Source organism: Nicotiana tabacum, chromosome 6, assembly GCF_000715075.1.
Source record: "Nicotiana tabacum cultivar K326 chromosome 6, ASM71507v2, whole genome shotgun sequence".
Taxonomy (NCBI): domain Eukaryota; kingdom Viridiplantae; phylum Streptophyta; class Magnoliopsida; order Solanales; family Solanaceae; genus Nicotiana; species Nicotiana tabacum.
Window position 1 is genome coordinate 104,489,812 of NC_134085.1, and position 13,201 is coordinate 104,503,012.

The 13,201-nt window shown below is 37.1% G+C and overlaps 1 protein-coding gene and 1 long non-coding RNA gene across 5 annotated transcripts; one reads left to right on the forward strand and one right to left on the reverse strand.

The window, feature by feature from the left end:
* The first annotated feature begins 1,617 nt into the window (after positions 1-1,617).
* LOC142181664 (uncharacterized) lies at positions 1,618-3,959 on the forward strand. The gene is made up of 3 exons (XR_012710562.1): positions 1,618-1,756; positions 1,904-1,966; positions 3,822-3,959. It is a non-coding gene; the product is annotated as an uncharacterized LOC142181664 (long non-coding RNA).
* Positions 3,382-11,298, reverse strand: LOC107825304 (potassium transporter 2). Of its 4 annotated transcripts, none has more exons than XM_016652143.2 (10): positions 10,348-11,298; positions 8,877-8,983; positions 8,523-8,754; positions 8,183-8,428; positions 8,053-8,106; positions 7,600-7,860; positions 6,651-6,703; positions 6,452-6,569; positions 4,859-5,113; positions 3,382-4,634 (listed from the first exon to the last, which is right to left on the reverse strand). In XM_016652143.2, exons 2-10 carry the CDS (start codon positions 8,913-8,915, stop codon positions 3,526-3,528), a joined length of 2,367 nt encoding a protein of 788 aa, XP_016507629.1. In that variant the 5' UTR covers positions 8,916-8,983; positions 10,348-11,298; the 3' UTR covers positions 3,382-3,525. The 4 variants fall into 4 exon arrangements, with proteins under 4 accessions (XP_016507629.1, XP_075111165.1, XP_016507632.1 ...); XM_075255064.1 differs by lacking the exon at positions 10,348-11,298 and adding an exon at positions 10,096-10,114; XM_016652146.2 differs by lacking the exon at positions 10,348-11,298 and adding an exon at positions 9,634-9,765.
* Positions 11,299-13,201: the final 1,903 nt, after the last annotated feature.

Sequence of the window (13,201 nt, forward strand, 5' to 3'; positions counted from 1 at the left end):
AGAGGCCCTCAATTCACGACACATTTTTGGTAGGCATTTCAGAAAAGATTATGTACCAAGGTCAATTTAAGCACCGCTTTCCATCCACAAACCGATGGCCAGGCAGAAAGGACCATTCAGTCTCTCGAAGATATGCTACGTGCGTGTGTTATAGATTTTGGAGGTAATTGGGATGATCACTTGCCACTTATAGAATTTGCTTACAATAACAACTATCAGGTCAGCATTGGTATGACTCCTTATGAAGCATTGTATGGGCGGAGATATAGGTCTCCAGTGGGTTGGTTTGAACCAGCAGAGGTGCCATTGATTGGTCCAGAGTTTGTTTGTGAGGCCTTGGCTAAAATTCAGCTAATTAGAGAAAGACTTAAAGCAGCTCAGAGTCGTTAAAAGTCTTATTCTGACAAGAGGCATCGTGAGTTAAAGTTCATAGTTGGTGATAAGATGTTTTTGAAAGTTTCACCAATGAAAGAAGTTATGAGGTTTGGTAAGAAAGGTAAGCCCTAGATTTATCGGACCTTATGAAATTCTAGAAAAGAAAGGAAACGTGGCTTATAAGGTAGCGCTACCCGTTGAGTTGTCCTCTGTTCATCCTGTCTTTCATTCATGATGAGTCGCATATAATACCTGCCGATACCATAAAAATTAAAGAAGGCTTGACTTATGAAGAGGTACCTATAGAAATTCTCGATAGGCAAGTAAGAAAGTTGAGAACAAAAAATTTAGCATCAGTAAAAGTTTTGTGGAGTAATCATGATTCAAAAGAGGCTATGTGGGAGGTCGAGGAAGATATGAGAAAGAAATATCCATATTTATTAGGTATGTGAACCTAAGTTTGGTTTGACATTTATATTTCATTTATTAAATACAAGTTAGAAAGTATTTCTGTCTTTCCTAGATTATACTTAGTTGTTGTAGTAATTTAGTTTATGCCGTAGTATATTTAATTCATTAAAGTGATTTACTTGTGCTAGAGTTGTTGTACTTTAGATTCTTGTTAGTTATTGTGGTACCTCCTTGCCGAAGTGTGAGTAATTAATTTATGAGCTGCGTATGGCGCCTATGAATGGCCTGTTAGGGTATATTTGGTTGATGTTGGTGTAGTTGTAGTATTTGTGATAGGGATATTTTTTTAATAGTCTCATTTACAAGGAAAACTCTGCCGAATTTTTGAAAATTTAGAGAGTTAGCCAAAATTTTGAGTCCCTTGGAAGAGTGAGTAGTGCTAAGAAAAATTTAAGAGGTTCAAGGACCTAAGGGATGATTGTTAGCTTAAGAATAAGGCTCTAGTAACACTCGAGGACGAATTTTTTTAAGGAGGGAAGATTGTAACACTCCTCAAATTTATAAAAGTTTCGAGACACGCTATTTATAGAATTAAATTATTATTATTATTATTATTTTAATATAGTATATATATATATATATATATATATATATATATATATATATATATATATATATATATATATATAGACACACACACATTGTATATACAATTAGGGGAATATTATTAATTATTAAAAGTGAGTATCATTAATTATTAGTTAAAAAAAAGGAAAAAAGGGGCCTAAAGCCCATAAAAGGGCTGTTGGAATAAAAGGGCTTCAAGCCTGAATGAAATAGAACAACGTTCTGTTATTGCAAAAGCCTTAGACCAAACATAGAGCAAACTCACGAAACAGAGAGCCGGGAAACTCACGCAGGCAACAGAAAAATTTAGGGTTTCTTACAAATCACTAATTCTTGAACTCAGGTATGTAAAATCCCCTATTGTCAATTACCCTACAATAGTAATAGGTAGAAATTGAATAGTTAATTCCCTTCTTCCTCTATATCAACAATAAATTTCATATTTAGGTGTAGTACTTTAAAATTGATTAAAATGCACTGGTTGTTGTAGAATCGATTGTTTGACTGGTGGCAATTGGACTGGGGCCTACGTATTGGCTCGAGAAGTTTTGAGGTGAGTTGATATAATCCTTTACAAAAGTAGTTTAACTCACAAAAGCACGCACACAAGGTGTTTGATAAATTGTTTAAAAGACTTTATATTTACTTAATTGGAGCGAGTGAGTACCTATTAACTTAGAATTGTTCTAACAAAAGTTTAGATGATTTATTATGAAATATGTGTGTAAATTTTCAGATTTTTGTATTATTCTTATATGCCATTTTCATGTTGAAAATTCATGAAAAAGCAAGAATATTTAGAAATAATTTTGAATGTTTATTTCATTCTTATGCCATACCTTACATTTAAGAACTCTAGAATAAGTATGTTTGAAAGATTTAGACTTGAAAAGTCACAAGAAGAAGTTTTAGAAAGAATTTTTTTTTTGGAAGTATCCTTTATTCTGAGATGGGGTCATCGTCCAGGCCGAGGGTCCTGACCAAGGCGTTAACTTCCTGAAACTACTTGTGCCAAAGTAGGGAGCACACGAGCCGAAGGTCTCGTTGCTGAGAATTTACTTAGCCATGCTAAGATATGATACTTGAGCGCTGAGAACCATGAAGCGAGTGACACCTCGTGGATTGGGCCTATTCGAACAGGTTGGGATCGAACCCGTGCCGATCACACGGTGACTGAGACAGAATTAAGTTAGGATAGTTGGAACTCCCAAAGTATAAAGAGAAGTAATTTTTTTTAGAAAAAGAAAAGAATTTCTTTTAGAATATTCATAAACTGCTATTATACTATTATTTTAGAATTGTTCTTAAAGGCTTTATGTTTTCTATGCATTTATATTCTTTGCTTGTAAGGTATATTGTATTAAAGTTGCGTCCCCTGTTGTTGAGACTCACTGAGTACACTGGATGGTACTGACGTTCTCTTTTAGGAACCTACGTTGGTCTGCGGTACAACGTAGGAACCGATTTTGCGGGCGAGCAGGCTACGGATTAAGACTTCCTTCTCTTCCAGTGCTATTGGTGAGCTCCGCTTTTGTTCGTGGAGTGTTCCTTTGAGTCATCTTTATTTAGTTATTTCTTTGTTTACTTAGAAAACTGGTCAAGAAATCTCATATCCTGAGCAGTGCGTCAGTTTATCAGTAGAGGTTTCATAGACATAGTCGTTGGGTTAAGATTCAGATGTTTTTGATAATAACTTAGCAGTAATTCAATAGTTACTACGAATAAAGTTTTGGAGTTGATTTATTTAAATATTTAAAAGTAATCAAAAGTATTTGATTAGAGTATTGCCTTGTTGCATATAAGATTTGAAGTTATATAAATTTGATAAGCAGAGATGGTTCGCTCGGTCATGTTTAGTGATCGAGTGCCGGTCCCGGCTTGTTCAGAAAATGAGTCGCGACATTTTCTTTTCCAGCCTTATCTTTGCGGCTGTTTTTATACTTTATCTGTTCTCTATTTCAAGAATGATACATCAAAACTTAAATAGATAAGAGATCAAAATGATTAACTACAGTAATCAGCATAATTACATTTACCCCTCTAATTAAAAACGTCCTAATAAGATACAAAGCTATACGAGGAAAGTGAGATGCGTGGTTTGTCAATTACAACTTAAACAATGTAGGCCATCCCAACTTCAAGAAGGGAAGCTGGAGGCACCTTGAGGGATACATCTGCACCCCTACAATTCCTCCTAAGGAAATTATAACCATAATTGATAGCCAACCTCTTCAACATAGATGATCCTTGTTTTGCTTTTACATGTGAATGTCCTAGTACAAATGCTGTTCCAGCTTGTTGTGCTGCATACAAATCTTCTAGCTCCTCCTGCAGCTGACCATCCATTTCTTCCCTTGAATCGACTTCCGACTCATTATCTATGGCAAATCTCACTCTTCTTTCCACAGGTTGCATTTCGATGACATCCGTCACACTTTCAGCTGTAGGGAACCCCACAGACACACTTGCCGGTTGCACATTGTCCTCGAGCTCGAAAGCTGGTGTACCTGAGAAAGCCAGAGTTCCTATAACGGTCAGTCTGCATTCTCCTGACGAAGCACCAGAACGTGAGCCGTCATCCTCGTTGTCAATGATTCCATGTGTCTTGTACCAATCATACCGGATGAAATCAGCCAGCCTACTGACAAGTTCAGATTCAAAGGAGTCGACATCCTGGTGAACGTCACGGTAACCATAACGGACGATGCATCTATAAGAACGATGAGCTGCGGGACCAACGCGACCTACAAGGTATCTCTCAGCGGGGGGCACAAAAGGGACAGGCACAGATTTCACACACACAAAAACAAGTATGCGGTGGTAGGCAGGGAGGTTAGTAACAAAGCGTGAAAAGTTGGCAGGAATCCCAGAAGTCAAATCAGTGAATACGAGGCCGATGCCAGGGACTCGAGTAATACCCAAGCTTGGACCTAGTGCCAGCAGCCATTCTAATGAAACCTTATTATGGAGATCATATTCATACTTCTTAACTGTGGCATAATGCCAAACAAACATGACAGTAACCAAAAAGAGTGCAAGGAGGATTGGAAGCCAAGCACCCTCAAGAAACTTAATGACGGAGGCTGAGAAGTAGAGTAACTCAATAGATCCAAACAGAAGGAGAAATCCAAGGGCCAGTATTGGAGGCTTGTTCCAGCAGAGGATGATAACTAATGAAGTAAGGCAAGTGGTCACCAGCATCACCGCCATCACTGCTAGTCCTGCAATTGATAAAGGAAGAAACTGCGACACCTTAAAATTATACACTGAAATAGCAAGTTAAGTGCTTGCTTAACTTCTATACAGCTTCATAATCGGGGAGGAGAGACAAATAGAAAAAGAAAACAAAAAGGAGCTATTTAGGCTGAGACGGAAAAATGACCGACGACAGTATTTGATGCCTTTATAAAGTTGTTTTTGGAGAAAGCATGGTTGGTTCTAGTACCTGACGCATTTCCCATGTGCTTTGTATCTCTGAATCCAATAGTCACAGCAACACAAAGAATCATGAGTATCCAATTGATCTCGGGAATGTATATCTGGCCATGTATTTTGGCAGAGGTGTGAACAACCTTGACTCTTGGGAAGCAGCCAAGAGATTGACTCTGGTTGATAATTGAGAATGTTCCGCTGATGATTGCCTGACTTCCCACAACGGAAGCCAGAATTGCTATTACTAGCACTGGCCATCTCACACAATCTACAATTGCAATTAAATGAAAAAAGAAGAAGGAAATACTCAATGATAAAATATGTTTGAAATTCAAATGAAAATGGATAAACATGATCAGGAAGCTTGCTCTACAAAACCAGCCTGTGTTCATGATATAAAAAATTAACTACTAGTAGTAGTTATCTAGGCCCAATCCCACCCATTCAACGCCTTAATGCAGTAAATACTATGGAAATACCCACGACTTGATTGAGGATAGACCAGACTTGGCTCATTATTTAGAAAAATCATTTCCAGAGTCCATGCCCTTCACAATAAGCACTTGTCCACTTCACATGTCTTAATGCAAGAACTGGATAAGAGTCCAAAAATAATTATTCCCTCCATCCTAATTTATGCAGCACTTTTCGCTTCTCGAGAGTCAATTTGACTAATCTTTGAAACTAAATTGAATTAGATCAACTCAATATTTTAAAGTTAAAATTTAGTTATTAAAAAGCTACATGAAAAGTACTATAAGTTGCAATTCTTCTCATGTCAATATAATGAAAATATACATTTTAAAATGTTGGTCAAAGTTCTCACTATTTGAGTTTAGCGAAACGAAAAGTGCCACATAAATTGGGACAGGGGGAGTATCATGTTTAGATGTCAGGTCTTTCAGGTTTCAACTTCATACATAAACAGTTACATCATGAAGGACTTGAATAAGTTAAATAAGACATTTCCAAGGATATCAACTACAAGGTTGGCAATTTCTGCTGACAATGAAATTCTCACATACTAGAGCAGTGGTTGTCTTTGTGTTCCGGGTTGCTAATCTTCTGTACTAATGATGATCCATGCATTGGGAATGTCATTTAGAATTGTATGGATGGTAGTAGACATCCCTAGAAACTGATATCTTCTTCTTTGAATGTAAAACTTTTACTCCCTTGATCCCAACAATCTTTCCATTTTAAGATATCACAAATGTTTGATCATTTCACTGGTGATATTATTCTATTATCTATATATCTTTCAGAACTTCCAACATATCAACTTCATTTAACCATCAAATCTTAAAGATGTTTTCCCTCACTTTCCAACCAAAGATTCAGTATTTTTCTTCCACTATAACTACTATATTATACACGTCCTCTCTTTTTTTAGGACGAGCTATATTATACATGTCAAATTACTATTTATCTACTGAAGTGTTTAAACTGAAAGCTCAAACTCCATCCAGAAAACTACAGTACCAAGCAATCAAGTTAAAACGAGTAGATTATCAGCCCACATCAAACATAACTATGCATGCCCTTGTACCACATGAACTTGATTAATATTATTTCCTCTACCAACTGATTGAATGAAAAATGTTACCTGGAACTGATACATAGAAACCAATCTTGTGAATGGTGTGGTGATGCTTTGATAAGAAAGCTGCTTGACCCATATATGCCAAAATTAACGCTGGATAAACCAGAAAGGTGAATGCAATCTGTGGCAGGATAACAAATTAGAAATACAATCTACTGCTGTAGGCATTCAGAAGGACAAAACATTGGTTCATGGAGTTTACTTGAATTGCAGAGTATGAGAAGTGCCCAAGATCAGCAAACATTGCTTCAGACCCTGTTGTACGATAATAAAACATTTCAATATTCATTAATGAAACACTGGGCAATCGTCGCAGTGAATCACTGTCCTATATAGTAGTACACTGTTGATATCGTGATTATACCCTAACCAAGTCTAGATATATATCCTTCGCATTTTAGCTTCAAATACTATCAAAGCACGACAAAGGTGGACAACGATGAATATCAAATTATTATAAGTATCAGGCCAAACATTACATCCATATACAATTCTCTCTGCTTCACATTTTTGTTGTTTCTTTTCTCTTATGATTAATTTGACCAATCTTTCGAGCTATATTGGATATAGAATTAATTCATTTATTTCAATGTAAAACTCAGACATTCTGAAACTACATAAGAGAAATAAAAGTTGCAACTTTTTCCATGTCAAAGTGATGAAAGAATACATAAAAAATTCTCAAAGATAACTTCGCTTAGCTCTTGGAAAGGGAAGACAGACAACCATTTTGTGACACGGAGAGTACATTTAAGCAATTGGCTGATTGTATTATATGCATTTTCCAAGCAAGTAATCTCATGTTACAAATTTCAATCAAGTCCAGGTTGATGATGCATGCTAAACTTATTTCATGTTGATTTTTACTAGAATAGACATCAACTAATCCTGGAACCATAGCTCACGTGCTACCACAAATTTGACCCTGCATTTTGCCAATTGACTTGCTTTTAAATGCCACAGAACATGCACCTGACACATGAACAGGTAAACCCACACAAAGCAAGGTAGAATAGCATCACTTTTGTAATGTGCTAGCTGGCAGCACCTGATTTATATAATAGCTGCATACTTGACTTCAGAGTATATATAAAAAAACAGAATTTATGACCGAAGTAATACAAAAAACCAAGTATAAGAAGATACATTACCAGTTATGCAGAGGAGAATTCCACCCAAAGACATCCATCCTCCTTTTCTTGTTTTCTTCAGGAACTTTACCATGTAATAGGGGGAAAGAGCTTTATAAACAAGTGGATTCCAGTGGATAATGTTGTATAATCCAAGAGCACTAATGCAGAGTAACCAGATCAACACAATTGGTGCAAAACAAAAACCAACTCGATGTGTGCCATAATGTTGTAATGCAAACAGACAGACTAATATGAAGCAAGTTATTGGAATCACTGCATCTGCATAAGAAAAAACATGGATGTAAGTAGATAAAAGTGGAAGTAACAATTTATCACCAACTCTATATGGAATCATAATTAAACAATAACTTCTTTAAAGATATGCGGTGATGAACACTTAAACAGTAAAATACGTCTAACAGAAAAGAAATAACCCAGTTTTCATTGATGTTCAGTGATGAAGAAGCTTACATTGATGGTGATCCCGAGACATCGATAACTCAAGGCCAGAAACTGCAGAGAAAACTGCACACGAAAGAAGGTTCCGTATCAGCATCTATGATAATTCTAGAGAACATAAATTTAATGGAAAACAGCCTACCAGATATGGCTGGGGTAAGCAGTCCATCTCCAATGACCATACAAGTGCCAAGAAGCACCAAGATAAGCAAAGCAGTATGCAAGAATTTGTGTTTCTCAAGAAGCAACTTCACCCTTGAGCTGTTCTTAGTCTCGGGAGGATGCTCAAGTTTGTAGGTAGAAAGAGCTTCATCGGCAACTTGTCTGTTCGGAAGAAGGCTTACTTTGGCATGCCTGCATATTAAGGAATAGAGAGCAAAAGTACCACCTACAGCAGAAAGTCTATAAAGGTCAGTTTAATGACCAAATACTCGTTAATTTGACCAAATACCAAAAACATCGTTGTGATTTATGGTACATACCCTCTCCATTATCATCAGCTCGAAGTACGATAAAGACATATTTGAACAAAGGAACTAAGGTTAAAGTCCAAAAAACGAAAGAAAGAACGCCGAAAATCTCTTCGTTGGTCTCGGAATGATGAATGTCTTCTGCAAATGTGCTCTTGTAGACATAGAGAGGGGAAATACTGAGATCCCCATACACTACCCCAAGACTTTGGTATGCCAGAATCAGTGTACTCTTCCAAGATTTCTTTAATGCAAAATTAACAAAGCAAAAGGAGAACAATTATGACTGTAATTCATCAATATGATACAAGCTTCAATAAGTCTAAAAACTTAAGCAGATTGAAGAACAATGAAATATACACACACCTTTGAAGTGTCCCAACACTTCCCGTAGTCAATATCCATTCTTCTCAGCAGCTTCTTGCACTAAGTTGGGTCACTTGAAGTATAAATTCTTTATCATGTGATAAATCCTGAAAGAAACAAAATATTCACAAAGATGTTTGAAGCAACATTTCAATATATAACACCTAATTGGCACTGAGCCATATCTCCACTTTCCATCCCCAAATAAAGAAGTTAAATGCATGAAGATCCTTTTTTATTAACCCCACTTGGCCACTTAATGGCTTCAGCTTGCAGCAGAATGCATTTCTGCACAATGCAGGGACAAGAAAAGTAAAAACTCATAGGCATTTGCATTTCTTTCTTATTGTAGTTAACAAACAAAACAAGGACAGGGGAGGATTTAGGGGGCTCAAGGGTGTTCACCCGAATACCCTTCGCCGAAAAATTACACTGTATATATATAAGGCAAAATCTGTTTTTTATCTTTATATATTAAGTTTTGAACACCCTTAACACAATCTAAAAGTGGGTTCAAAATCTACATAAGATTATGTGTTCAATTCCCACTAGCTACAAAAAAAAAATTTTGAACCCCTTTCGTGAAGATCCTGCCTCCGCCACCACTAAACAAGGAAAGGGAAAACCTACTCTTTGTTGCTTCTGAAACAAATGGTTAGATTCAACCAAAAGCTACAGCTAAGACTATCTATTTAACAGTTCCAGTTTTCGATTAGCACAGTGTAAAGAGGAGCAAGAAGAAAACAAGAAAACGTACAAGTGTGTGTGTGAGAGAGATTAACGAAAACCAAAAGCACATGATTCAACGGCAGTTGCATTATCAAATCAATCACACCAAAGTTGAGCCCCACGTAAATTAAGGCTATTTGTAAGGACCATAATAAGTTCCTCCCACCTCGGTCCCCACTCCCCACACCTCCCCTCCCACTCTACTCTACATGTATATGTACAAAATTTACAGGTCACCAAGATAATAGTATACTACAAAATACTATACAGTGATATAGTGTAGTAAGTGGATTGCCTAGTTTGCCAAACTCCCCAACCTACACGACTCTTGAGTGCCACATCTATATTTGCCAAGAAATGATTAAAAAAATGTTCAAATTGAAACAAAAAAAAGTTTTTCTTTTTTGCTCCACAATCATGACGTTTATGCAAATTGTTTTATAACAATAATGTCCAAGCTAGCTTGCGACTAATTTTAGGTACATGTTACCTTCCACCAACATAATTATCGGTAAAAGAAATCACTCAGTGGTTTTGTATTTGAACCAGACTTCTTATGCCTCTCAACACACTTCATCGACCACTAAAACTCACACTCTTGATTTCATGACGTTGATGCAATTGACAAACAAAAAGCACATCTTGACATGGCAAAAAGAAGCAAAACGTGAAAATATGAAAAGGGCTGTTTATGAAATAGTGCATATAGCTTTCACTAAAACTAAAAGGATGAAAAACTTACCAGAATTGATGTTTGCCTCTAAAGCACAACAAGAGCAAAAATGGGGATGAATCTTGGTAAGAGATAGATAGATAGATAGTGAAGCTGAAAAGAACAGGCTCGAAAAGTAACGCTTAATTGTTTTTTATTATATCTATCTTCTTAAAGATGAGGCAGCAGCACGTGATCAGAACATGGACCCCCTTTTTCCCCTTCTCTTCTGTTCTGCTATTTGCTCACGATTCCAACGCCTTATCTTACTGTTTTAAAATTCCCTTTTTCATATTCTTGCGCTTTTTCACCTTGTCTGAAAATGACCCTGTAACTAAAACCTACTAATTTGGAAATTATACTTCCTTAATCAAATGTAAGCTGGTTTAACTGCTCACAAACTTTAAGAATAGCACTATTCATAAATGCATCAGTTACGCTCAGCTGCATAGGCAAACCTAACTTACCAGATCCATATAAAAGCTTAAAGAAATGCTACTAATAAAAAAGCAGCTGTCCATATTCTGACCATTTTATCTTCTTGGATTTCTCCCTGAAAAGATGTACCCACTATATTATCCCATTACAGATCTAGGACTAGATGGATATACATTCAAGAACAAATATTACCACTATATATCCCACTAATGAAAGCTGCTTCTGTTCTGTGTCTGGGTAGAGTAAAGAGAGGAGGGGTAGTGAGGGTAATTTCAGTATAGAATGTAGTTAGTGGTGGTAAGTTAAGAAAGAAACCGACATATATTCAGGGTGTTTTTGAATGTGCAGAGCTGACAAAGTGAGAATTGAGAATCTTGGCACTTACATAAAGAAGGAGGAACTGGGAAATGAAGAAATTTTGTTGAAGTCGATACAAAGATTTTAGGACCCATGTTCCAAGAATTAAGCATCATTACTTTACTCAGTACGGAGTATTTATTAAGGTGGTATTGGACTAGTCCATTGACACCGCCTGAGGACAATAGGGGAAAAAAAAGGAAAAGGAATATGGTTTTCTTTTTTTAATCTTCTGCACGTACACATTAGACAAGAAACAATGTGAGACACATGTGATTCCCAAATCAACAAATCGCCGAAACCATGGTTGGTATGTCCTTTTGGTGAAGCACAGTGGCATTCTCTTTTAGAAACAAAAGGAGCAACATTCAGAATCATCCCCCCTCCCTAATAGAGCCCGATGTTACATGTCGTAAAAAATACTCAACTAACTCAGACAATTCTTGCGGGTGAATACATAGTTCTCGACAATCTAATTTTGAGCTTAATGATTCCATAAAAAAGAGAAAGAAAAAGTGTAATTTAACATTGTTATTTGTCAATTGAAAAAAATCTAATCTAATTACAAAGTATCAAAGAATGTGTTTTTTGTTCTTTTTATTTTTTCTGCACGCATACATTATACAAGAATGTGAGACAAATATGATTCCCGAAAATCAGCTAATCACCGAAACCATAGTTGGTTTATTAGTTGTCCTTTTGCTGAATTTTGAAACTTCAAAGCAAAGTGGCTTTCTTTTTAAAAATAAAAGGGGTAAGATTCAGAATCACCCTTTCCCATAGACGCCACCCACCTTATTCTGCTTGACAGTCTAATTTTAAGCTTAGTGATTCCATAAAAAAGAGAGAATAAGAAAAGGTATATTCATATTGTTATTGTCCAATACAAGTTTAATCTAATGAGAAATTATCAAAATGAATAGCGGCTGATTCTACGGTGATTGTCGGAAACTCATCCCTCTATGACATATTATTGTTGTTTTCTTGGCTCCAATTTACTTTCTTGGGCCATGGTATATGCACATGACATAGTTCTAATTGACAAGACGCGAGATGGTATTAACGAGAGACTGGAGGTTTGGAGGCAGACCCTAGAGTCTAAGGGTTTCAAGTTGAGCAGGACCAACACGGAATACTTAGAGTGCAAGTTCAGCAATGGTACCCAGGAAGGGGATATGGAGGTGAGGCTTGATACGCAAGTCATCCCCAAGAGAGGTAGTTTCAAGTATCTTGGATCTATAGGGCGGATTTAGGGGGGCGCAAGGGGGTTCACCCGAACCCCCTTCGCCGAAAAAATACACTGTATATATAAGGCAAAATCTGTTTTTTAACTCTATATATTAAGTTTTGAACCCCCTTAACACAATCCAAAAGTGTAGTTTAGTGGTCAAGGGGGTTCAAAATCTACATAAGGTCATGAGTTCAATTCCCACTAGATACAATTTTTTTTTTTAACCCCCTTCGTGGAGATCCTGCCTCCGCCACTGCTTGGATCTATAATACAAAGTAATGGGGAGATTGATGAAGATGTCACGCATCGTATCAGAGCAGGATGGATGAAGTGGAGGCTCGCTTCCGGCATCTTGTGTGATAAGAATGTGCCCCTGAGACTTAAAGGTAAGTTCTACAAGGTTGTAGTTAGACCGCCTATGTTATATGGAGCAGAGTGTTGGCCGGTCAAGAACTCTCATACCCAAAAGCTAAAAGTAGCTGAGATGAGGATGTTGAGGTGGATATATGGGCATACCCGGTTGGATAAGATTAGGAATGAAGTTATTCGGGAAACGGTGGGAGTGGCCCCTGTGGAGGATAAGATGCGGGAGGCTAGGTTGAGATGGTTCAGGCATGTTAAGAGGAGAAGCGTAGAAGACCCAGTTAGAAGGTGCGAGCGATTACCCTCGGTGGGTAGTAGGAGGGGTAGAGGTAGACTTAAGAAGTCTTGGGAAGAGATTATTACGCGGGACATGGCACAATTGGAGCTGACTGTGGACATGACCCTAGACAGGAGGGTGTGGAGGTCAAAGATTAGGGTAGAAAGTCCGTAGGCAGTCGAGCGTTTCTCTTTGTTTTACTCAATTCGTTAGCATTA

Excerpts from the sequence above, each read along its gene's own strand:
- LOC107825304 (XM_016652143.2), bottom strand. The coding sequence starts at position 8,915 with ATGGATATTGACTACGGGAAGTGTTGGGACACTTCAAAG. Across the intron at positions 8,429-8,522 it reads AGCTGATGATAATGGAGAGG|GTGGTACTTTTGCTCTCTAT; the intron begins GTATGTACCATA and ends TTTCTGCTGTAG. Across the intron at positions 5,114-6,451 it reads TTTCTATGTATCAGTTCCAG|ATTGTGTGAGATGGCCAGTG; the intron begins GTAACATTTTTC and ends TTGCAATTGTAG.